Genomic DNA, 25425 nt, shown 5'->3' with positions numbered 1-25425 from the left:
TTACCATCTAATTAGAAAAAGGAAACAAAAAAAGAAAAACTCCAGAAAGAGCCTTCCTTGCGCAGTGAAGTCGCACACAGATGTAAATACAACCTTGTTCAACCTTGGTCTGCACATAGTACAGTAACACATTTACCAATTTATAAAATAACATAACACACCAGATTACCATAAACAAAACATGTGACAATACCACATTGCCACTGGAACAGTCTGTTTGGCTGCATCTTTCTGGTTAGCTCTTCAATGTTATTCTTCCATGCCACCTGTCCTTACTGAAAGTTGACCTGTTGTTTTATACAGACACGGCAGCGGCTGATAATGTTCATCATCTCCAGACCTTTGACTGTCTGAGGCACAGGTTTCCTGTCACAGGGGGGAAAACATGGAATTTTGGTAAATGTAGATTTTGGAGGTGGAAACAAAACAATGAGGTCAGAATAGTGGTTTGAAGGACTGGCTTGCTGATCATTTGCATGCCAGGCAGAATTAAGTAGAAATTAAGCTGCATGCACACTGGCATTACTCAGTGCTGCGTAGTTATCTTCACTAAGAAAATGTGGCATTTGTATATCTTGTAGATCCGAATAATTTTAAATAACATTCCAAGGACTCATTGTCCTTCCAATCAAGATAATTAACTGAAGCAAATACAAGCAGTCATAATGTGACTACTTGAGGCTATTGGGCATTCAAATGGCAGTCAATGAGTGCAAAAAAGAAACTAGAGCACCATCATTTCATTTTATAATTTAACTGAATTACAAATAAGATTTCAGACATTGCATAAATGTGATACTTCTACCATAAATTTCCACCAGAAAACAACCATCAGCTGTTGTCATGTATACTGGACTCTTAAAAAAAAGTATGTTAAATAGTGCCTCTTTTCAACTGTATTTCACCTGAACATGTATCTTGGATCCAGTGGTGCCAGCCAGTAGCTGTAGGAGTCTGGGTAGTAATTGCATGTCCCTCGACCATGGCACTCAATGAAGGGGACCTGATGAAAGTGCTCCAGGCAAGAACCAGGAGAGATCAGAGGCTGCCCAGACCCCTGAGCACCAACACCCGTTTGCTGTTAGAGAATAAAGTAAGACAGGACACGATCAGGAGAGAACAGAATGACAAAGTAAATATATGCAGCATCAAAGTATTCTGTCCTGCACGCTTTTTTCACCCAGGAATTTTGGCTTGTAAAGCTTTTTATAAAGGAAAGAGTTTTTTTTGTATCTTGGCCTCTCATATTTGTGTATTAGAATCTTTACATGAGCAGTTATATTTGATCCAGATAGACCCAATTCTTACCATGACAAAGGAGTAACCAGTCCAGAGTGACCGCCAGTGGTGGGGGCACTCAGGGATTTGCGTGGTCTGGCTGTGGACGGCGATGACATTTGCAGTAGTTTCACACACTGAACATCTGAAAGAGATAAAATATGTGTGTAAGAGTGTGTGTGTGTGTGTGTGTGTGTGGCCAGAAGTTATAGTATGATGGAACAAGAGTCAACCCTGAACCTGCTGATGTATTTGACTAAATTTTCGCCCATAAAAGGATGCATGTCTTCTGGCGGGGGCTCCCCTGTAGACAGCCAGTAGGAGTAGTCATTGCGGGCTGCATAACGACAGGTGTTCTCCGTGTCACAGAAGAGGAAGGGCATGGTAGAGAAACGTGGCAAGCAGCTCCCAAGCGAGCCTAGAACAAAGTTACCAGATTCAAACAACACCAATTTGCTAGTCACGAATAGAGGACCTCTAACAAAAAGATCTAGCTCCCATTTGTCAAACACAGTTTGGACCTAGCAATTGCCCCTATGTTTCTTTGCACTTATTTTCTAACTGTTCTTTTTCCTTTCTGTTCCCTCTACATGTTAGAGTGTATGTGTATCTGTGTGTGTGTGTGTGTGTGTGTGTGTGCGCGCGTGTGTGTGTACTTGTGTTTGCTATATAGTGAGCACTGGAACAAGTTTTTAACCAACAGAGTGAGGACATTTTTGGGAAGTGAGAACATTTTGGCTGGTCCTCACTTCTTGAAAGGGCTGTTTGAGGGTTAAGACTTAGTTTTAGTTAGGTTAGGGTTAGGGTAAGGGGTAGGGTAAGGCATTTAGTTGTCATGGTTGAGGTTAAGGTATGGCGCCAGGGAATGCACTATGTCAGTGATTTGTCCTCACAAAGACAGAAGAACAAAGACAGAAGAACAAGTATATGTGTGTGTACGTGTGTGTGTGTGTGTGTGTGTGTGTATTACCCAGGTCCTGGCCATGAGCCCTCTCGTTTGCATTGATGAAGAGTAGGGAGTATCCTGAGTAGATCAGGGTGGTGTCTTGTGGGCAACTGGGCACAAGGACTGTCTGACTGTGTCTGGCCAAAAAGAAACTGTTGAGCACTCCAGAAGTAATGATGCCTGGGGGGCCAGGAGTGCCTCTCTGACCTGGGGGTCCTATGAACCCGTTTGGTCCTAAAGACAGAGCACAAACTTTTAATATACTCTCCTGACCTAATTCACATCCAAAAATTTACGAGTCAGGTTAAAAAGCTAGAACTCTACCTAGGGTTCCCGGAGCACCTTTTTCTCCTTTTCTTCCAGTGAAACCAGGCAAACCTGGGGGTGCCTGTCTTGGAAGCCCCTTCGGGCCCTGAACGCCTTTCAGAGAGAGAGAGAGAGAGAGAGAGAGAGAGAGAATTAAGGCTTTGTATCAAGCTGTACTGGAAGCTAAACATGAGATTTATATATATTAATACACACGGTAGACAGTCTTAGGTTACATTGCATTACAAAAGCCATCAGTATACAGACAAAACGAGGATGTGCTAACTGGAATAAAAGTGTTGTTTTAGATCACACATTTCATATCAGCAGGTTACTATAAAAAGCTTTAACACATGCCGAAATATACAGATCACACAAACTTGATTTGTGGCAACTATGCTGTTAACCAACATCTTTCCACCATCTTAGTGACTACTGGTATCATTGAAAGGCTGCTATATTTAAGCTGCAGCCTGTAGCTTCTGTCTGCACCTGGAGGTCCTGGTGGTCCTGGTGGTCCGACATGTCCTTTGGGACCAGGATTGCCACGGTCACCCACCAGCCCTGGATCCCCGGGAATACGAAGCAAAATTCTTATGGCGTCGGCACCCCTGGGACCTACAACACAACACACAAGCTCATTCATTTCATCCAGGAAATGCATCACAGGAGTGGACATGCATGTGCACAGGGTCCATTTCCACCCTGCTGGCTCACTCTGATACTGTTAAAGCTCAAATCCAAAGTTAAAATGAATGCATTTAAGAGTGCTGCTCAGCGCAACCATGTCTTAAGATGGCCATACTTTTCCCTATGTCACTCTGACAGAGTCGAGCTGTCACATTCACACTGACAGCAGTTGTCAGTGGAAAAGATCAGGAGGACTAGCAACTGTTTGGAGGCTTGAAGTAAAAGGCATCTTAGCAGTGCAGGGTAAGGTTTTATAAGAGTGTTTCTCTTACTCTCTCTCTCAGCTCTTCCATGGAATTTCACTTAATTCTGTAAATTTCTTTGTGCTGCTCTGTATGAAAACTGAATCACAGACTGAATTACGACTTCTAATCCTAACCCCAAGCCTAACTTAAAATTCAGTCCAAAGCTCGATGCACTGTACTCGTTTTCTCTAAGAAACAAAACTGAAAATAAATGAAAACAATGTGTTTAAGTAATGCTCAATGTTTGTGTCCAGGTTATGAGTAGTGACCTGGTGGTCCTGGGAGTCCTTTGGGTCCAGGTTGGCCTTTAGGGCCGGGACTGTAGTTTGGATCTCCGGGCTCACCTTCAGAAAGAAAAAACGAAAAAGTTCTCAATATTGCACCTAAAAGCCTTTAAAAGACCAGAATGCAACATTAAAACAGCTGAAATCCTGCAAATGAGCACTTGCTTTTTGTGAACATAAGTAAGAAAAGTCTAAGGTGACTCGATGTGAGCAATACAGGGCTTACCAACTAATCCTGGGGGTCCAGTTGGACCAGGGTCTCCTTTTGGCCCTGGATCTCCAGGTCTGCCTGGTGCACCCTAAAATTTTTTTTAAAAAAATCCACCACATGAATTTGGAATGAATTGTTTTATTTTTAATGTAGGGCCAAATCTGTGCACTTGGGGCACTCCAGTTTCATAAACTTTTCCCTTTTTTGTGGTTCCCAAGTTCAAAATTAAAGAGGCAAGAAAAAACTATTATCCTCATCCTTCTCAGTGCTCCAAAAGGTAAATTTCCCCAACTAAATTTCACTGGATACTAACAGGATATTACATTTGAGATTTCACAAGATACTACAGGTAATAATAAAGGAAACACCATCAAAGGTGTCCTAATAGCCACTGCTTTACTAAGACCCTTATGTTTACATCTGTTGTATTAATGCAGTGGCAACGTATGCTTTCAAAAGCAGTTAACTCTAGTTTTGGTCTTTCCCTCAGACTTCCATGCCATTTCCATTTCACCACAGTCACTATTCCCTGTGGGAAATCAGCAAGTTAGCTTTTTTTCACGAAAACTCCTGCCAAACATGCCCAAACAATCAAATCCTCCAAGCAACTGAAGTCTCTTGGATAATAAAGCGGGCAAAAAGGAAAAAAAAAATCTACAATTACCATGTAATTGTAGCAACAGGCCCCAGACTCATTATTTTCCAAAAGTGGCCCTTGGGCCTAACACGGAACATGTCTTACAATAATCACACAGTCAGACACTGGCAGTACAAGCAGCCATCAATGAAGAGTTTTAACTAACTAACTAACACACCCACACACACACACACACCACTGCTCTGCTCAAAAATATTATGACAACTCACTGGTCCGCCTGAACTTCCAGGATCACCTGTGGGTCCCCCTGGACCTGTTGGACCTTCTGGCCCCCTGTCCCCTGGCTGTCCTTTACACCATTGAACTGAATCTCCTGGAGGACCACGAGGACCCTGTGGCCCTGTAATTTAACAAGATGTCTGGTGAGTTCTTGACTGTTTTTTTTCTTATTTTAAGTCCTCTTCTCTGAAAAAAATCATCAAAGATGAAGAGTGAAGAAAGCATTTGAGTGATATTGCCCATAGCAGGGAGGAAAGATGGGCGCGAGAAAAAAAGTGTACAGACAACAGAATTATAAATACAAAGAAAATCAGTATCTTTTTTAATGATCTAAGGAATGCATCAAAAATACAGTTTTACACAGTATAATATATAAAAATACATGCATCGTACACATACAGTACTAAGATATAATATAATCCAGCCTCACCTGGAGCTCCTGCTCTGCCAGGCAAACCTGGATCTCCTTTAGGTCCTTGAAGACAATCTCCTTTCCTACCTGGATGACCCCTGAGACCTGGATTTCCCACTACTCCAGGGGGTCCCTTCTCTCCAGGAAAGCAAGGACTCCCAGGAACTGAGAGGCCAGGAATCCCTGGATCTCCCTCTGGACCTGACCACATAACATGGACATAAAACAGAACAAAACAAAACAAAAAAAAATTGATCATGGCCCACTGAATAGCCCTATTATGATGTCAGTGTGAAGTGCAAATTTTCTGCATGTAATGTCATGAGCAAATACATCACCTTGATCTCCTTTAAATCCTGGCCTGCCGGATATGCCTTCTACTATTGCTGAAAACAAAAAAGATACATATGAATCCATCTCATACATCTCACAACAGAATGTTACACACAAGTAGTTTTAAACACTATACTGAGAGCATAGAAAACAACTCTGATGAAACATTGATATTTTTTTTTCTTTTTTAATCCTGTCATGGTGTTCAGACAGTATCATTAAAAACCTGTGATGCAGCTTAAAAATTAAATGAAATATAATAGGATATTAAATATTGTAACCACATTTAGGTGCAAGACAGGTTTGTTTAAAAGCACAAGTTTACCAGTTTCTCCCTTCTCTCCAGGTGGCCCACGGAATCCATCCCCTCCTGGCTCTCCTCTGAGACCTGGGGGTCCTGAGAGGCCAGCAGGACCAGTGGGGCCTAAGACAGTAGACACATGTTGGCCAAAGAAACACAGATCAGGTCACTGGACCCCGCAGAAAATGCAGTAAACCATCTTACCACAGACTTTTCAGAGCAGCAGAAAACATAGTGCAGCACTCTCCAATACAGTTTTCATTGCTAGGTTAGCTTTATTTTTATAAAATTTATATATAAGTGCATGAGTTAAACATTCTGAAGTGTAGGATAAATTCTTATGTTTACAAACAAAAGAAATGGTGGATGCTGATGTTTTTGGTACACGGTAACATTTCAAAAAGGACTTTCTTGGAGCAACATATTACTGTAACTCCAGACATACCCCGTGGTCCAACTGGGCCAGGGGGTCCTGGAGGTCCAGTGGACCTATAAGAACCTGGCTCTCCAGGTGGTCCCACAGGTCCTAAATAAACATAAAGAACATGAACATCAAACGTGATGTACAAGAGCTCATGAAAGGTCATGAAAGCTGGACAATAACTGCAGAGAGCTTTAATAATATACATAGAGAGGTTTTTAGCACAGACAGTATAAGACATAAAACCTGGCAAGCCAGAATTTCCAGGGTTTCCTGCTGATCCCGATGGACCATAGCTACCCGGACGCCCTGGAAATCCAAGATCCCCCTTCTCTCCTTTGCGTGCAGGGCTTCCTTTAGATCCTGGCTCACCCTGCAGTTACATAACATACAAACAAATACAGATGGAGACGTTGTGTCTGTTCTGTGACATTTATAGACTGATGAAAAGTTGAAGATTTTTTACACTTTATCCATAAGAACTTCTCAATCTCACGTTACTCATCACAAATTTGTCCATAAATTGAAATAATACCTTGAAAAAGGAATTGGACACACTTATTTTGTATTTAATTCTTGAATCTTAAATTGAACCAAAAAAAAGTCATAAGTTTAAACAATAAAGATTCGTAGTTGTTGTTCTTAGGGGCACACCTGCTTCTGTGTGTGCTATGTCATGTGACATAATGTGGGGCCTAGCTGAATACTTTGACTGCCACCAGACCTCTTTGGTCTCTTAGTGAGGTGTAGTGGTAAAATACGATCACAGGTATATATTTTGTTAAGTGAATGTGAATGGAATGTGTAGACATACTTTTCATCTTGTGTTACACTTCTCTCACTCAAACACTGGTTTATCAACCAAGCTCTCACACACCTGCCCCACAGTTTTAGAGCACTCTCATTATCTATGAGCATCAAGGTCGAAGGCCCTTGGCTGCACGGGTATATCTGTGTGTGTGTGAGACCTTGTTGTTAGTCTTCCACCATCAAGACTCAGTCTTCCACCATCAAGACTCTGTCTGGGTGCCTCTGATGACCTCTCTACTTTTGCTGTATAAGCTACCTTTTACTCAATAAAGACAAAAAGCTACCTTAAGTCATCGTCGTGCCTGTTTATTATTTTCAACACTTTAAAAACATTGATGCCCAACAATAACTACATCACTTGTGGACTAGAAAAATGAGTGCTGCACCTCTCAGGTAATGAAGGAGGCATGCTCAAGTCTCACTCACCTGAACACAGATGACCACTGTGCACTGAAAAGACTTGTGAGCTTGCAGGTAATTAGTAATTTCAGTTAAGAGAGAAAGCGGAAAAGATCCAGAGCCGAAGCTTTTTTGTTATGTTTTCTTTCTTCCTTTCTTTTGTTTTATACTTTTTTTTAGTTTTTGATTAAATATACAGCCACCAGCTACAACAGTATCCTATCCTATCTTTCTTTTGAGGAGGGCCCCTTGTTAAAAGAATGGAACATAATTTATCTAGTGTATTTAGTGACTGTGTACATGTTTACCTTTCGACCAGGTGGACCAGGGAGTCCTCGGGAACCCGTACCTGGGTCTCCTTTCAGTCCCTTAGGTCCTTGTACCCCTGGTGATCCTACAGGACCAGCAAATCCAGCCCAACCTGACGGTCCTTTTGTACCTTTCGCTCCTGAATTATCAGGATCCAGTATATCATTAAATGATGTATCAGCATCAACTTAAAATCAAAGCAATAGAGATTATCCTCAAAAGGTATTTCAAATAAAAATTGAGTTTTTGGACGTTTAACTTGGTCCCTTACCAGGAAAACCTATGTGTCCTGGATCACCTCTAGGACCTGCTGGGCCTGCTATACCAGGGAGGTAGCTATAAGCACCAGGATCTCCAGGTGGGCCTGTAGAATCAGCAACACTCATTCACATACTCATAATGCTCCTCAGTATAAGGTTCGAGTAGACGGCAACTTCACCAAACACAATCCCTGCTATAAACCGTGATTAGGAGGCACTCAGGCCAGAGGCAAAGGTCAATATGATCAGACAAATAAAAATTCAAACAGCTCATGGATCGGCCAACCAGTTATACTGAACATTCTGTTCTTAGCACATATGTCCAAGTTATACCATCACACACTTATAAATATTAACACAATATACAATGACAAAATACCTAGTGGTCCAGAATGTCCTGGCACTCCATCGTTCCCATCAGGTCCTCTTGGTCCAGGGGGACCAGGTTCTCCCTTATTGCCAGGAATACCAGGCAGACCTATTATAAACCACGACATCCATGAACACCAACAGAATGAATTACTAAAAGGTATATTCCCAGTCATTCACTGACATTATAAGAGACAAGACAAGAGCCACTGACCTTTGTGAGAATGACCCATCACAAAGGTGATGTGTTAGTGTTGAACAAGTACTTTTTTATTTTTCCCCATTATCATCTATTTTTTTTAACAAGCACAGTGAAATTACTTTTATGTACTGAAAGACTGGAATTTGTAAAAGAGGCACAACACTAATATATGATACTAAATACATCCATAACTACTTGTTTCACCATTGTTAAAGCTCACCAGTAAATCCAGGTTCTCCTGGACATCCTCTTGGTGGTTGAATTACATGACCTGGGACACCTGGGTAGCCAGGATCTCCAGGTATCCCTTGGAGGCCTGGGGGACCTCGAGAGCCTTCAGCTCCTGGAGATCCTGTCAGGACACAAAAATGTCTGTCCCCCATTTCATTGTGTGTGGGTGTGTGTGTGGTTACGTGGATGTGTGTGTGTATGGTTGTGTAGACATGCGTGCGTGTGTGCACGTGTGAGCATGTGCATGCATGCACCGGCCAGCATCTTACCTTTTGGACCAGGGCTTCCAGCTGGTCCGGGCAGACCATCTGGTCCATGCTCAGATCTCCCTGGTGGTCCTGGTTCTCCCCTGACACCTATCAGTTTAACATGACAGTCCATGACAAAAACAAGCTTTCATGTCATTAACTTCCCTAAGCTGTGGCTAGTCTCTAGGGTTTGTTAGGAAACATATCACCAGTAACTAGTACAGCACCTGGAGGTCCAGGTTGTCCATCCCTTCCTTTGAAGCCCTTTGGTCCAGGCAGGCCCTGTTTTCCTGGTACTGTAGGTCCAGGAGGGCCTCTTTCCCCAACAGGGCCAGGAAGTCCAAAACCTGGAGCTCCTGGTTCTCCCTTTAAGCCCTTCTGACCTCCTGATCCTAAGAAAGAGAGAGACATAGGAGGACATACAGAGGGAGAAGAGAAATTATACCCACCGGATAACACACTTATCGAGAGCAAAGTTGAAGAGAAAACTGTAATTTGCTGGTTGTCCAAGATCTAAAGAAGACTGTTAGGGTAGTTCCAGTTGGAGGAATTAAATTACCATACCTCTGGGTCCAGTCGGGCCTCCTGCTCCTGGTGGACCCACAGATCCAATTAAACCTCCTTTACAGTCTCCTGATAGACCTGCAGGACCCTGGTAACCTGGCACACCCTTTTCACCTGGGATCAAATGATACCATGATGCCTGGTCCTCGTTATATATGGCTATGTTTGTTTATACATTTGTTTGTGTTTATATACCTTTTAGACCATGTCTCCCCGGGAGTCCCTTTGGTCCTGGGGGTCCGGGTAAACCTGGAGGTCCTGGTTCTCCAAGCGGACCAGGACTTCCAGGTTCACCAGGGAATCCTGGAGGACCCTCACGTCCAGGGGACCCATATCCAACATCACCCTGATGAAATGTTACAGATAATTTAAAATCATTCACAGGATGGTCACATTGATACAATGATGCAAAGTGCAGTCGTATGACTTACATTCTTAACAGCTAGTATCATTTAAAATGCCTTTGCATTTGCCATACCAACCACTGTGCTACTGAATGCAGGATGCAAGAGTGCTCTGTACAGACACAAGATGATTAGGCTGTCCTTACCTTTGGCCCTGGTGGCCCTGGTGGCCCAGGGAGTCCAGGTTGGCCGCTAAAGCCAATCCCAGGCTCACCTTTAAGTCCAGGCCGGCCTTTATCCCCTTGAGAGACAGAAATCCCTGCTCTAACATCATGTTTACAAAAAACACACAGCTTCAACAGTAAAAGATCCTAAAGATGCCCAATTTTTATTTGCCTTTCATTGCTTTTTATTTTGCTGACACTCTTATCTGGGGCGACTTGAACATTTTTCTTTATCCAAACATCTCACAGCTCTTTCCCACAAAAGGTCAACAGCCAACTTCCCTGTCATGTCCAAACTATGTCACCAATCCACAAAGTCTCATTGCTTTCATATTAAATCATATGTAGAATTTTAAAAATGTATATGGAAGTATGGATTTTATTAGTAATATCAGTAAAGCTGGAGCCATTCTCACCTTTCATTCCAGGTGGTCCTGTAGCTCCCACAGCAAGGAATCCTCCTGTTTCCCCTTTTTGACCAGGTAAACCAGGTGTTCCAGGTAAACCAGATAATCCAGGTCTCCCTGTAAACGTGGTCTTCAGTGTTAATGTTGAATCTACACACTCAACCCACTGTACTGAATATTTTAGTGGACTCATCTCAACCCTGTGCCATAAGGCTAAACAGCTTCAAGCAATTCATGTCAGGAGACAAAACCTTGATACCTGGTTACTCAACATTTAATATTTGCTCAAAATTATTTATACCTATTTGTTTTATATATCTAAAAGAATTACTCTATAGTTATAGTTAAGTTTTTAATTAAATAACTTTAGGAAACAGAGAGAAATGTAGCATAAGTGGTGAAAGTCCAGTCCAATTTTTAGATTAGTGCTCTAAGTGTACCCTACTGTATTGATGTTTTTATTCCATCCAAGTGTTCACCTGGGGGGCCGGATGGCCCTGGATGACCCCTTTGTCCTTTCGGGCCTGGATCTCCAACACTGCTTTCCACTCTGCTTGGCTCACCTTTCTGACCTTAACGAAAGCAACAATTTAGGACCCTCACTAGAGAACAGTGAAGGTGATGGTTGGAGGTTAGAGGCTCAAGTTTCTTTGTTTGTTTCCTTGCCACTCTCTTTTAACATACTGTAAGTGAGCTTACCAGTGTTTGTGCATGTCTTACCTGGGATTCCAGGAGGTCCTGGAAGACCTGGCACTCCATGGCTACCCTTCTCTCCAGGAGGTCCTTGTGGGCCTAAACCTGGTGACCCCAGGGGTCCCACTGGCCCAGGGTTTCCCTGGGGCCCTGGGGGCCCAGGAAAGCCTCGATCTCCCTTCAAACTAGAGCTCCGATACTGACAAAAAAAATGTTAAAGGATCCCTTACAAAGAAAGTATATTCATTTTGAAATATTCTCTGCAGCAGCCAAAATTATTGCTGTAGGTTTACAGATGTATTTTCTGTAGTGGGAGAGGGTAGGATATGTTTTTATCTAATGGAATACAACATGAAGTTCAATGTGGCATGTATTAATCTTACATTAAGACAAATTGTAACTGTGGTGTCTTCATATAATAATAATTTACATAATTAATAAATGTATAACCATCACAGCAGAATGAGTTGGTTAAATATTTGTGTATTATAATCTCACTCACTGAATCCCCTTTGGGTCCGGGCTGACCCGTTGACCCAGGACGCCCTGGGGAGCCTGGGAGACCATATTGCCCTGGTTTGCCCGGGAGCCCAGGATATCCCTTCTCCCCTTTTACCCCATGCCCATAGGAACCACTTCCATCACCTTTTGGTCCTGGGAGGCCCTGATTACCTGGGGCCCCAGGAAGACCCTGTAGTTAACAGAATGAAGAGGAAAAACAAAACACTAATAATTTGGGCACACAAACAGACCATAAGCTCATTAACTCACTGACAAAGATCTAAAAGCACTGATACTGCATATACTTTGATAGCTAATACAGGGAACAAACACTTATTACCAGAGGTGGGACAAAGACATTTTCTGGCAAGTAACAAGTAAGTCTCAAGTCCTAATGATGAAGTCCTGAGTCAAGTACCAAGTCAACACAGAAGTCCCAAGCATGTCCCAAGTCAAGGACTACCAAGTCCAGAGTAAAGTCCAAGTGCTTAACCTTATGTTTCAAGTCCTAAACAAGTCATTGTGCACTCTTTGACTAATTTAATGCTCTTGCATTTTGCCTGTGTGAGTGAAGGAGCGAGTGAAGTGCATGTGGGTGAGTGGGTGAATGATTGAGTGAGGTGAGTTGGTTTTACAGTATGGATTTCAGGGTAAGCATACCGGTAACTCAGGATGAACCATTACATTTACAAAAAATCCAATTGGACAGAAGTGTGTCAGACGTTTGTGCACGATGAGGACGTAGAATGATGCCACTGTGGCTGGAAATGCGCTCCAGGGAAGCACTGGATTAAACGTAGATATTGAAACCAATTTGTTAAGAAAAGATTGTGCTACCAGTGTGTCAAGAGCTCATTGTTTTTAGGTTGATAGTCTAGCTAGAGCTAGGTAGACCCATACTAGCTCTTATCTTGCTAACTTAAGCCATGGCTCACCAAAGATAACTACACAGATAATTATACTTAATTTACCAGTCTTTGTGCAGCCTTAAGTGTCGAACAAAGTTGGACGTTGTTGCTTCACCATCTGTAATTCTGGTCCAGCATATTTTACATATTGGCATCCATTTGCTGTTTACAACAGCATAGTCTTTGAAACCGAATGCAATAATCCGATGTCTCATTTTCTTACCTGCGCACCAATGCCTCTCTTTCTGCTGCGCATGCAATGTCATCGGTGTTCTGAAGTCCCGTGTGGGCAAGAATATCAGTAAATAACTATACATCTTTTGATAGGATGAATAAATTTAATAGTTTTACCTGTGAAATATGTCAAGTCATTACAAGTCAAAGAGGGAAAGTCCAAGTGAAGTCTAGAGTCACTGGTATTAAAGTCAACGTCGAGTTGCAAGTCATTTTTAAGTTTGTCGAGTCAAAGCTGAAATCATCAAAATTGTGACTGGATTCTGACTCAAGTCCAAGTCAGGTCGCTCGTGTCCACACCTCTGCTTATTACAAACTGTATAACCACTTACATCACAAGTTCCATAACAGACAACATAATAACATCGGTGGTATAAATCTAAAATTAAACAAGTATGACAATATAAAAAAATTGTCTGTATTGACATCAAAATTGCGTGCTGAAACATGTTGACTTTACCGGAGGACCCTGTGGACCCCAAACGCCTTCAGGCCCTCGATCTCCCTTAGGCCCAGGTGGTGCATTCACACCTAAAGAAGTACATGGACACACACACACACACACACACACACACACACACAAACATTCTTGAAAGTTCTCTACCAGCACTTGTGAGGGGAAAAAAGGAAATCCTTTTGTGATATTCTTGAGATGTAAATTTTACATAAACATAGTGAAAAAACAGATTTTTTTAAGCACATCTTTTCTGAACGCATCAGTAATTGTGTGTACGATGCTTATTTTTATTAGCTACTATGTCATGCTTGGTTTGTATTACCAACTCTAATTCCATCACTGCTTTCAAAATCTAAAGAGATTTTACCTGGGCGACCAGGAGGGCCAGTAGGTCCAGGTAATCCAGGTGGTCCAGACCCAGACAGAGAGCAGTCATAACAAGCCTCACCCTTCTGACCTACATTTAAAAATAGAAATATATACAGGAGACCCAACTGCAGTCTGTTCATAACTTAAGCATACTAGAACTGACATCTCCAAGCAGTCTAATAAAGCAGCGTTTCTCAATTCTACTCATGGGGGACCCCTGCTCTGCATATCTTCCATCTATCCTTGCTCTGAACACAGCTAATTAGTATGATTTACATGCTCTTGATTAAATCAGGTGTGCTCAGCCAATCAAAAGTGCCACTGATGAGTTCAGACAGGTAGGTAGAGCAGGGAACGATGGAAAACGTGCAGAGCAGGGGTCCCCCAAGAGCAGGATTGAGAAACACCATAATAAAGGACAAAGACAGTACACACCTTTTGATCCCTGTAGGCCTGTTACTCCCTGTGGACCTACAATGCCCCTCTGTCCAGGCAGTCCTGGAGGCCCTTCGATACGAAATGCCAAGAGAGACAAGGTCAGCTAAGAGATACCATAGCCTTACAGTGCAACTGCCTCTACTGTCAGTTAATCTGCTCAGTCCATAATTCTGCAAAAATCCACGCTTCACAAAGACAGACTATGTATGTATATATATATATATATATATATATATATATATACTGTATTTATGCAGTTAAGCCCAAAATTATTCATACCCATGCCAAATTTGGATTTATAGTGAATTTTTATTTGATCAATAGGTTTCATCTGGATGGGAATGACATAAACAAGTGACAAAAGACCATAAGGCATTGTGCCAGAGATGTTAATGATCAATTTTAACAATTTCTATTTTTTTTATATTTTAACTAAAAATGTCACGTCCAAAATTATTCATACCCCTCGGAATTGTCGCAAATTTTTGAGAAAATACAAGCTTCTATACCATTCCAAATGGTCCCGGTAATTTCTGCCATGTTTGAGAGCATTCTAATCAACTGTAAATTGACAGGGCAGACACTTCTGCCGACAATGCACGAGGCTGGTCTCCATGGACATCAACCAAGGAGGACTCCACTTCTCAAAGATAGGCACACAAAGGCTCGCCCAGCCTTTGCAGAAGCTCACCTGGACAAAGAAGAAGGCTTTTGGTCATCCGATTACAGAACTCATGACCAAAAGCTTTTTTTCGTTTCTGTCTTGGAGAAGTGGAGTCCTCCTTGGTCGGCATCCATGGAATCCAGCTTCGTGCGGTGTCCGCAGAAGTGTCTGCCTTGAGATGTTGGTACCAGAATTGCTCAGATTCATCAGGATGGCCTTGGTGGTGATCCTTGGATTCTTCTTGGCCTCTCACGCTGCCATTCTTGCCAGCACAGGAGTCACTTTTGGCCTCCTACCACCGCCCTTTGAGATTTTTCAGAGTGTGGAACTCCTTATACTTTTAGATTATGCTTTGCACTGTGGCCACTGGTACTTGAAAACACTTGGATATGGCTTTTTAGCCTTTCCCCATCTTGTGAGCAGCCACAATGTGCAACTGGAGGTCCTCACTAAGCTCTTTGGTTTTAGCCATGATTTGCCATTGACTAGTAATTGACTAGAGAACTAATGCATGAGCTGTTCTAAATTTACAGTTGATTAGAATGCTCTTGAACATGGTAGAAATTACCAGGACCATTTGGAACGGTATAGAAGCTTGCATTTTCTCAAAAACTTGCGACAATTCCAAGGGGTATGAATAATTTTGGACATGGCATTTTCAGTTAAAATGTAAAAAACCCATAGAAATAGTTCAAATTAGTTAAAATAGTTAATAGTTAAAATTAACATCTCTGACACAATACCTTACTGTCTTTTGTCACTTGTTTATGTCATTTCCAGCCAGATGAAACCTATTGATCAAACAAAAATTCGCTATAAATCCAAATTTGGCATGGGTATGAATAATTTTGGGCTTAACTATATATATGTTGTGACACAAACTATAAAATATCACCAGAAACAGATTGAAAAAAAAAGGCCAATCAAACACAGACAAGGCTTTCTTTGTAACACATTTCACAGATGAGAAATTGTTGGTGAAAAAAACAATGTTTTCAGTTTCAAAACCTATGGTGAACTCTAATGGTCCAGGCAGCCCGGGATCACCAGGCGGTCCAGTTGGTCCTCGATATCCATCTCCACCAGGGGGTCCCACACGGTATGGTGCTGAGTCTCCCTTTTCTCCTTTGACTCCTCTGAGACCTGGAAGGCCCATTGGGCCAGGAAGTCCTGCGATGGAAGAGCTCTCAGCTGAGGGGGAAAGGTGGAGAGAGAGTAATCACTTGTGCATGGTTTATAAGATTGTGCTTGGAATGCTGTCTGTTAACTCAGTGTTTGGATGCTAGGTGAGAGTTGAAGTGTCATCTCCACTGTTACCTTGAAGTCCCGGAGGTCCTTGAAAACCTGGCACACCTAAGAAAAAGTACCACGATGATATTTTGTACAGAGAAGAAAACTGAATGGGGAGGGGTACATAGCACTGTATACACCCTCATATTTTAACTGACAAGCTGCTCACAAGGTAGTACTTGTGGGGAAAAAAAACACAACAAAAACCTACAGATGTTAAAATATTTTTTTATCCAATCCCAAATTCTCTAAAGATGCAAATGGTTTCTATTGCTTACCTTAACATACATTTATGAGCAGGTTTCTTTTTGAAGGAATGTTCATTTTCCAGTAAAATATCATCTTTGTCTTTTGAACAACAGACTGGCAAAAGAGCCTTCAATACAGGTATGTGATCAGCACCCCTATGTAGTTCACACACACCGAAGCATAAGTGAGTGTGCACTGAGTGTATGATACCCATTATATACACACACCATATTTTATACAGACCTGGAGGGCCAGTGGGACCAGGGGACCCTGGAGAGCCAGGTGGTCCCTGTCTTCCTTTTGGAGGACAACCGATCACCTGAAGAAATCACAAATATCATAGATATCAATCCAGAGTCCCTTTCTGTTTGACACTGATTTAAGATATTGGAAAATAATTTCCACTCAAGATTCGATCTGTCCAAATGAATACTAAAAATAAATTAGTCTACTTTAGGCAGTGAGAGAACTACTTAATATTAGGCTAAACAGTTTGCAAGTAAATAAATATTTGTGAAGAATCTCAGTTGTTTTTCAACAACAATTCTAAACATCAATTCTGAAAAATTTGTGTAGTGCTCCTGCCAGGGCTGTGTCTTTTGGCCGCCCTGCTGGCCATTCTGTGAATTGTCATGCCAAGTGCTTCTGTTTCTGTTTGGTATTGCCATGTGCTTCTGTTTGTTCTTGTGGGCTCTTGTTCCTGACCCCAACCTGATCACCATTATTTCCTGAATCATTACCCCCTGTTTTCCTCCAATAGCCTGTCTCGGCTTTTAATTGTTCTGTGTATTTAAGTCCTGTGTTTGTACCTGTTCTTTTGTGAGATTGTGTCTGCGTGAGTTTGCCATCTGAAATTCTGACTGCGTTAACCTCGACATGTTTTTGCTTGATTTGGATTTGTTTGCTCTGTGGACCACTGGCTTTGACCCTGACTGAACTTTGTTTTTGTCCTGTTTTTGCGTAACAATTTGGACTTGTTTGCTCTGTGGACTACTGGCTTTGACCTAGGATTGTGACCGCAGTTTTTTTTTTTAACTTGGTTTACCTTATTGGGTCTGCGGTTGGGTCTTTAGCCTGTCATTCCTAACAATTCAACTCACTTACCTCCCCTGGAGGACCAGTGGCACCCCATTCACCTTTCAGTCCCTTGGGAAAACAGAATTTGATGTAATGTGGTGTAACACTTCCTGGGTATGAGTTATTCATGACTACAATGTAAAAGAAACTAATGTCTTAAATGAAGTCTTAAAGTGTAGGTTAACACATTCAGTGTTCATATTTGCTATACAGTGAACAGGACACAGGTTTATTTCTGTAGTTAGTCCTGACCTTGGCTCCTTCTATACCAGTCAGAGGAAATCCAGGGATTCCAGGATCTCCTTTTTGTCCCTATTGGATTTGTCCACAGATACATAAGTCAGTACACACACTTTTATATATACAAAACACACAAAGACAGGTTTACCAGAAACAATTTCTCTTTTTTTTTTTTAAACTGAACTGAGGTGATGGGTTGCAAACACTGTTTACCCTATATCCTGATGATCCTCTGTCTCCAGTTTTCCCATCATTCCCCTGAAACCCAATTATAGAACAGCATATTGACAATATAGCATTTGATACACACACCCACAATATTCACTGTATCATGACTCCATATTGTAACCATACCATTTATCTTCATCAAATCTCACATCAGTGTCACAAACTTGAGATATGCTGGAAGTATATGCAGAAAAACTGAATTTATTTAAAACTTAATTTAGGCTTAACAAAGGACTTCCCAAAACTCACACACTTCAGGATAACCAACACAGAAATCAGGTAACTTCAACACAAAGCAACAGACCAAAACTGGGAGTGTTTATGCAAACGGAGAACAAGAATAGATTAACTTAATTAGGTGCAACTAATGATTCACTAACATCGTGAACCAATGGAAACTGGGCAGTGAATATACAAACCAAAATAAAAATGACCAGCAGAGGGGGAGAGAGAGAGAGAACCGGGGCGTGATCTGTAATCTACCAAACACCCAACCACACTTCACACATCACATAAACAGTTGTCAGCTATCGTTAAGCAGAGAGACACAAGAAGCTAATGTACTGTTAAACTAGTTCACTTTACCTCAGGGCCAATTTCACCTTTGTCACCCTTTTGGCCTTTCTGGGTGGAGTAGCCAGGAAGCCCCTGTGACCAAAAAACATAGAACATTAAACAGACAAATAAATCAAATTGAGGACAGATGAATCAGGAATAGATCTATGGAGATATCTTATTCAATTTTGTCTTGTGATAGAGTTAGTAAAGAAATGATAAACTGAGGGAAAATACCCTACAAATGATTGACATAATGTCAGTGAAGCTACTGTAGAAATTTAGAGACACTATTGTGTTTCTACCTGTCTAACACACACATCTCATAAGAGGCAGAACACAGACTACAGCTTGACTGTGAGCTATGATGGGCATATTGTAAGGAAATATTCACCGGGTTTCCGGGACAACCTTTATTGCCTTCATCTCCCTTGTCACCCTGTAGAGAGACAGTCTGAAGGTCAGCATGACACAGTAACATTTACCATTTTTCAACACACAAATATACCATTCCATAATTCTAAACAGACATCAGGGCTTGGTGGACATACCTGTTCCTACAAGACCATAATTTGGAGTTTAACCATTGTCCCATATTTGATTTGATTAGTATCTAAACTGCAGACCTTAGCATCTAAACCGTATTATAAGAACATCAGAGGGAGAGAATTTTTTGCCACACCTTCACATGCTGACCGAGTCTGGCAAACAGCTTTGTACCCCTTGGACCTGGAATGCCTGGGGGTCCAGGGTGACCCTAAATTATAAAACAAACTTAATATCATTTTGAAAAGAAATTTACATACATGCAAAGCTCTTTCCTACATAACAGCAATGAAAAAAGAGTGTAGCAACACTGGTTAACTAATAGAGGGTAAACATTGCAATAAACAGTAGGCGCTTTTGGACTGGAGGAACTTTTTCATAATTCTTAGAGCTGTTGGAGGAAGTACCCCCTTTTTTGTGTGTCCGCACTGAGGAACTGAGGACGATCATAGGTCTTAGAACGCTGTTTTGAGGGACTTTTTTAGCTCTTACTTCAGGGTAGGTACTCTCCCAGCACAAGAGGAACCATGAGTGATGTAAGCCTAAGGTGATTGGTCCAGATGCAAGTGTATGTTGATTGCAACCGCCGCTATTAAAAATCCCTGCAAAACGTTGTTGTTGTATGTTGCACAGCAGTGAAATCGCTATACCAACTGTTGGCCGGCTTACGTCACTTCAGCGTTCCTACTGGCAGTGTGAATGCAAACAGAAAAAAAGCCCTTGAAGGTATGTAATTTTTGGGGGAGCGCCCCAGTGGGTAGTTCCTCTCAATGAGTCCCTAGAACTGTTCGTTCCAAAAGCGCCTTGACATGTGAGAGGAGAATTTGGGTCATGGCTTGCTATCCATAATAAATAAATACATCTAAGTGGGCCTGTAAGCCTTGAATATAAGTACAGCTTAGTAGATACAAGTAGTTAGTAAACTGCACTGAGGAGCAATGAGAGGTTTACAGTCAGAGGAGGCTTGCCTTTTCACCTTGAAGACCTGGACTGACAAAACCACGTCCCTCTTGACCCTGTATGGAAAACACACACACACACACATGCACGTGTACATGCACGTGCACGTGCACATGTACACACACACAATGAAGCAGAGAGAGAGACAGTATTACAGATTGTTGATTCAGTGCCTTAATGTGGTTTGTATAAATGTAAAAATAAATCACCTTTGGTCCTGGAGCACCAGGAGGGCCAGTCAACCCCTGTGGTAAGAAACAACACAGCTGAGACAAAATACACTCAAAATCAATCAACAAGCATTCAGTTCACAGTCGATAGGACATGAGACTGGATAGAATATTAAAACGAAATTTCATCATAAGTGACTTTTATCCCAGTGACTCTGAATTGAATCAGTACGTCACCAGGCTGTCTGTGCTGCAGACTCACATCACTGCCGCTATTCCCTCGTGGTCCTGGAGCTCCAACACGCCCAGTGATACCCTGTGGTCCCTGTACAGTAAGACAAAAGTTAAGTCTTTCATGTGTATTCGACAGGACAAGTGTGTGTGTGTGTGTGTGTGTGTGTGTGTGTGTGTGTGTGTGTGTGTGTTTGCGTTGTATGAACTACCGGAGGACCATCATTTCCAGGTAATCCACGAATTCCTTTAGACCCAGGTATTTGTGGTGGGGATTCTCCCTAACAACACAGGACACAGGAGAGAGCTTTCTCATATATATACATAAATATATATGTGTACACATATGTGTGTATATGTCCCAGCTCTACCCATCTCCTCTTTATACTGCTCTCAGTACAACAGAAATATATTTGTACATTTCAATATTAAGCATGACCCTGGCTCAATAATAATCATGTTTAAGATGAGAGTGACAGTTTATGACGAAGATAATAATGATGGTGAAAAAAGAAAACATGCATACCTTTTGCCCTTGAGGTCCAGGTGGACCCTGCAAAATGTTAGCAATAGCAAAGATGTTTAAAATGTATGTGTCATTTTGATTTGCACTGGATTAAACAGCATGAGGTCAATGAAGAAACTTGAAGAAAGGAAGAAAGAATTCATGCACCTGAAATACACCATTTACTCCTCTTATATTGTGGGTTTTCTAAGGACTATGGACATCCTTACATGACAGACGAAATTCACAATGCACATTTGCAATCAATTTATTGTACATATTGTAGATCATTTATATTCATGAATATATAATGTATTCAGAGCATAATATGTAAGTCTTTTGTATTGCATCATGTATTTCTCTGACAAACAGCTCCTGCCAAGCGACAAATGTTTCACTTACTCTTTGTCCATTAGGACCAGGGAGGCCTGGTAATCCAGGAAAGCCCTCGTCCCCCTGTGGACAGAGAGATAGGTAACTGAGCCATGTGGTGTAATGATAAATGTATAAATGAAGTAAACAGGATCTGAAAAAGTTTCATTACCTCTGTTCCATTACACCCAGGGTTTCCAGGCAGTCCTACCGGCCCTTGGTTACCTGGGGTACCCTGCATAGTGAAACAGGGACAGACAGTAAAAACATTAGAGACAGAAACATATGTGTGCACACACATACACAAACACACACAAACGCATGCGCACACACACACACACAAACACACACACTCTTACCGGCAATCCCTGAGCTCCTGAGAAGCCTATGATTCCTTCAGGCCCCTTTAAAAAAAAAAAAAGGGGGAGATTTTTCTCCAGTGCAATGCAGTATCTGATGGCAAATGTTTTCTGTCTCTTCCTCTCTCTCGCTCAAACAGAAATAGTACCATATCGACACACAGACAAACACACAAACTCTCCCTGGTTACAAAAGAGAACATTCAGTTCACCCGGTCTCCTATGGGTCCTGGGGGTCCTGCAAGGCCTGGACTGCCCTGTGGACAAATATGAACAAGTCACGCATAAACACTTAGACAATAATGATATCCATACCATAAAACATGGCCGCATGTCACAAATGAATGCTTGGCAGATGTAGCAACCTTTGACTACGCCAAGCCTATGGTATAATTTTATATATACCTCACATTTCATTACACCACTAATATTAAGTGGATCATTACAATTTGTAGCGGGGCTATAGCCCATCAGTAGAATGGACTATGAAGGGAGTCAAGTGCAGTGTGTTCCACCCAAAGGTATTATGCAGTAAACTAACTGACATACTCATACTTTCTTCATTATATATTACGAGGCAATGATCACCTTGGGGCCTGGTGGTCCTGGATTACCCTCAGGGCCAGCATAACCAGTTGGTCCAGGAGGTCCAGTGTCACCTGGATATCCTTTTTCCCCCTGTGACAGAGAACAGAAAGAGGTGATCCAATCAGATCACATTTCACATCATAATAAGTAAATAATTGCGCCAGTGTCCCTGGATCAATATTTTTTGAGTGTAATGACATTACTACAGCAAAAAAAGAGAGAGGGTTTCCTGTGAGCTTCTGGGAGTTTCTGGTGAAAGTCCTTCATCGCCACATTGTATTACCACTCATAGCCACTAGAGGTCTCTGTTACCACACTTAGTAAATCTTGCTATGGCAGGGAGACCATGCTGGTCATCAGGTCTAATCAAGTGGCTTTCAGTCATTTACAGACGTTAAAATGTCTAATTGCATACCAGGAGATACATTTAGCATAAGCAGTGTAAAAAGAACATCAAAATGTATCTGGGGCAGCCATTAAAGCCACCAGCAGTGGTTCTACCCTGAGGTTCAGTTCTATCTGTAGAAGTGGTCTGCGGTAGTGGTAGTCATAAGAGGATCAAAGAGCCTATTTCAATGTTATTGCCATCACTTAGGGGTCTCAGTGTGTCCTTTATCACAACATGTTATAATTAAACTCACAGGCAGTGTTTCTATTGTTGATGAAGGATTAGAACATGGCTCACTCAAAGTGTACATGGGGACAGGTGAGCCATAATTTTTAACTTCTTACAACAAGGTGTACCTACAAGATGAGATTTTCTTAAAGTGGTCAATAAGTCTATTAATTAACTTTTAAGAGCATCTGATCAGAGCCATCTGTTCTTTTTCCCTGCCACTGATGCTGGTTTGTTAATAGAACAATATCATAGTGAATTTGAATGGAGATATACTTACACATAATTATATGTATTACATATTATAAATATTATATATGCTCTCCTGTGGTGTAAACTATCACGTGGGAGAAGATGGGCACACCTGTTCAGTGAATGTTTACTTACCTTGCTTCCTTTCATTCCTTCACAGCGACATCGAGACTTTCCAGTACACACACACCCCTGGAATCCAGAGCAGGGGCAAACGTGAATTTTGACTTGGACTTAGAGAAACAAAGATATCAGTGCAAATGGACACTGGAGAACTAGGCAAACTACAATTTCACAGTTTCAAGCAAGCATACAAAAAAAAAACCCACTCCTGCTGGATAAGCACCTGCAAGGCCAAGGAGAGCCCTCTCAAACCCAAAACATCCCCTCTCTATAATCTTAAGTGTATCCTGACATGCCCAAAACACCAGATAATAACCAGCAGTTTCCCAAAGGAAAGAAAATTAGTGCTGCAAAGAATAGAGAACCCAGTGAGACATAATACAGTATAACAACCACCTCTCTCTCTCTCTCTCTCTCTCTCTGTCATACACACACACACACACACACACATACACACATACACAGACAGATGCACACACACACACACAGATGAATACATGCACACGGATACATGCATACAAACAGATGTATACACACACACACACACACACACACACACACACGCACAAATTCACACAAAGATGAACACACAGATACACACACATATACGTACACACTAACAATTTTTAGAGACCATTAAAGCACTGGCATTTCAGAAGCAAAGTCACAAATTAAGATAAATTAAGAAAGATATCCCAAAAATGTTTCTGAAAAATTCTGAATGCTTATTCCAAAACCGTTAGGCAAGTTTTCAGTCAGGCCTGTGAGGTCTCTGATTGTCACATTTGTTCACCCAGTAAAGATTGGGCCAAGATTAATCACTGCCAATATAACAACATTAAACTTTTTCATACACCATAAACAGACCTATACAATAATATATACAGCACTGTACTCAGTAGTTGATTTGTAATTTTTTAACAGGGGGGATGGCCCAATGGTCACTGACAGTACTCTATAGAGTAACTAGGGGGATGGCAGGTTAACAAGGGTGATCCATTTTGGTCATTTTGCTAACAAGGGGGATGTCATCCCCCCTCATCCCACCAACAAATTGCCTACTGACTGCACTGATCTCAAGTCATAGTATATATTGTTTACACATGCAAGACTTTTAAATATACTTTAGGTCTAAGTGGTATGCTTCAGATACAAAGTTCACTTTCTGCTTTATTCTCTACATATTGTATTTGATCTTTAAGAACAATTTTAGAAATATGTGAATATCAGAAACACATGATTCAGAAGAATATATCACCTCTATGTCTTGCCTATATTACCACAAAGTACACTTGGGTGTGATGTACAAATCTGTGCTTGAAGTAACCTTTGAAAAGGATTTTTGTGCAGAATGTACTACTGTTGTACATGAATAGTGCTTTCCCATAATATGATTGAAAAAGCTGCATTATATTATGTTTGAACAATGCTTATTATAAAGTAGCACTCCTAATGCTGTTTCAGTCAATGCACAGATTTTTCACCAGTCTGCAAGGAAATAGTATTTCTATGTCTGGGCAACACTGCTTTAACATTGCATTCACTTCAAATGTACTTCAACAAAGTAAGTGCACATGTTATCCAAAGGCAAGATTACCATAGTGCTGAATCCTGTAGCCAATCAACCTGATTAACTGTTTTATCAATGTAACTGTACTATCTAATAGCTGACTTTCTCACTTGCACCCAAAACCTGAAGCATGCATGTCAGTGCAGCACATAAAAGGTCACAGTCACACGATAATATTAAAATGAATATTTAAAAAAAAACATACAACAGGTATATGTTGGAACAGTCAACAAGTATAATTTTCAAGACTGGGCAAAACAACACATGAGAATATGGTAATGAACTATAAGCTGAACAATCACAAGTGTATGCCGAAAATATCTACATACAAATTGCGACGAAAAACGTGAAAAACGCGGTCCAATAAATCTCTTTAATATTGGAACATTTTAGCAAGTTTTGGCACATTTAAAGCGTGCTTTCTTCTCCAGTTACATGGCAATTAAAACATGTGCACAGCAACACTCAAGACAAATCGCCAAGGACTTGATTTTGTAACATCATAGACTACTTGGGGCTCAAAGGTTGTTTGAAGAGTTTTGCTCTGACCGTTCTTCAT

The 25425-nt window shown here is 41.3% G+C and overlaps 1 protein-coding gene across 1 annotated transcript; it reads right to left on the bottom strand.

The window, feature by feature from the left end:
• Positions 1 to 272: 272 nt before the first annotated feature.
• Positions 273 to 25425, bottom strand: LOC115812276 (collagen alpha-5(IV) chain-like). Its single transcript, XM_030774762.1, has 38 exons — positions 25416 to 25425; positions 23309 to 23406; positions 22306 to 22395; positions 21930 to 21974; positions 21718 to 21762; positions 21531 to 21593; positions 21389 to 21442; positions 18605 to 18667; positions 16718 to 16771; positions 16253 to 16288; positions 15983 to 16126; positions 14294 to 14374; positions 13832 to 13916; positions 11867 to 12036; positions 11392 to 11563; positions 10681 to 10788; positions 10247 to 10341; positions 9892 to 10042; positions 9360 to 9524; positions 9154 to 9240; positions 8874 to 9005; positions 8462 to 8560; positions 8094 to 8186; positions 7822 to 8009; positions 6551 to 6677; positions 6329 to 6409; positions 5908 to 6006; positions 5268 to 5450; positions 4828 to 4958; positions 3976 to 4048; positions 3735 to 3809; positions 3023 to 3148; positions 2549 to 2644; positions 2249 to 2458; positions 1519 to 1696; positions 1309 to 1423; positions 906 to 1078; positions 273 to 366 (listed from the first exon to the last, which is right to left on the bottom strand). The coding sequence occupies exons 1-38, from the start codon at positions 25423 to 25425 to the stop codon at positions 273 to 275; spliced, it is 4089 nt and encodes a 1362-aa protein (XP_030630622.1).

Source organism: Chanos chanos, chromosome 5, assembly GCF_902362185.1.
Source record: "Chanos chanos chromosome 5, fChaCha1.1, whole genome shotgun sequence".
Taxonomy (NCBI): Eukaryota; Metazoa; Chordata; class Actinopteri; order Gonorynchiformes; family Chanidae; genus Chanos; species Chanos chanos.
This window is presented reverse-complemented; position numbering and strand designations above follow the sequence as displayed.

Bases quoted from the DNA above. Each gene is read 5' to 3' on its own strand.
- LOC115812276 (XM_030774762.1), bottom strand. The intron at 21,763-21,929 runs GTGAACTGAATG...TTTTTTTTAAAG, and splicing joins CAGGACCCATAGGAGACCGG to GGGCCTGAAGGAATCATAGG. The intron at 2,459-2,548 runs GTAGAGTTCTAG...CTCTGTCTTTAG, and splicing joins AGGTGCTCCGGGAACCCTAG to GACCAAACGGGTTCATAGGA.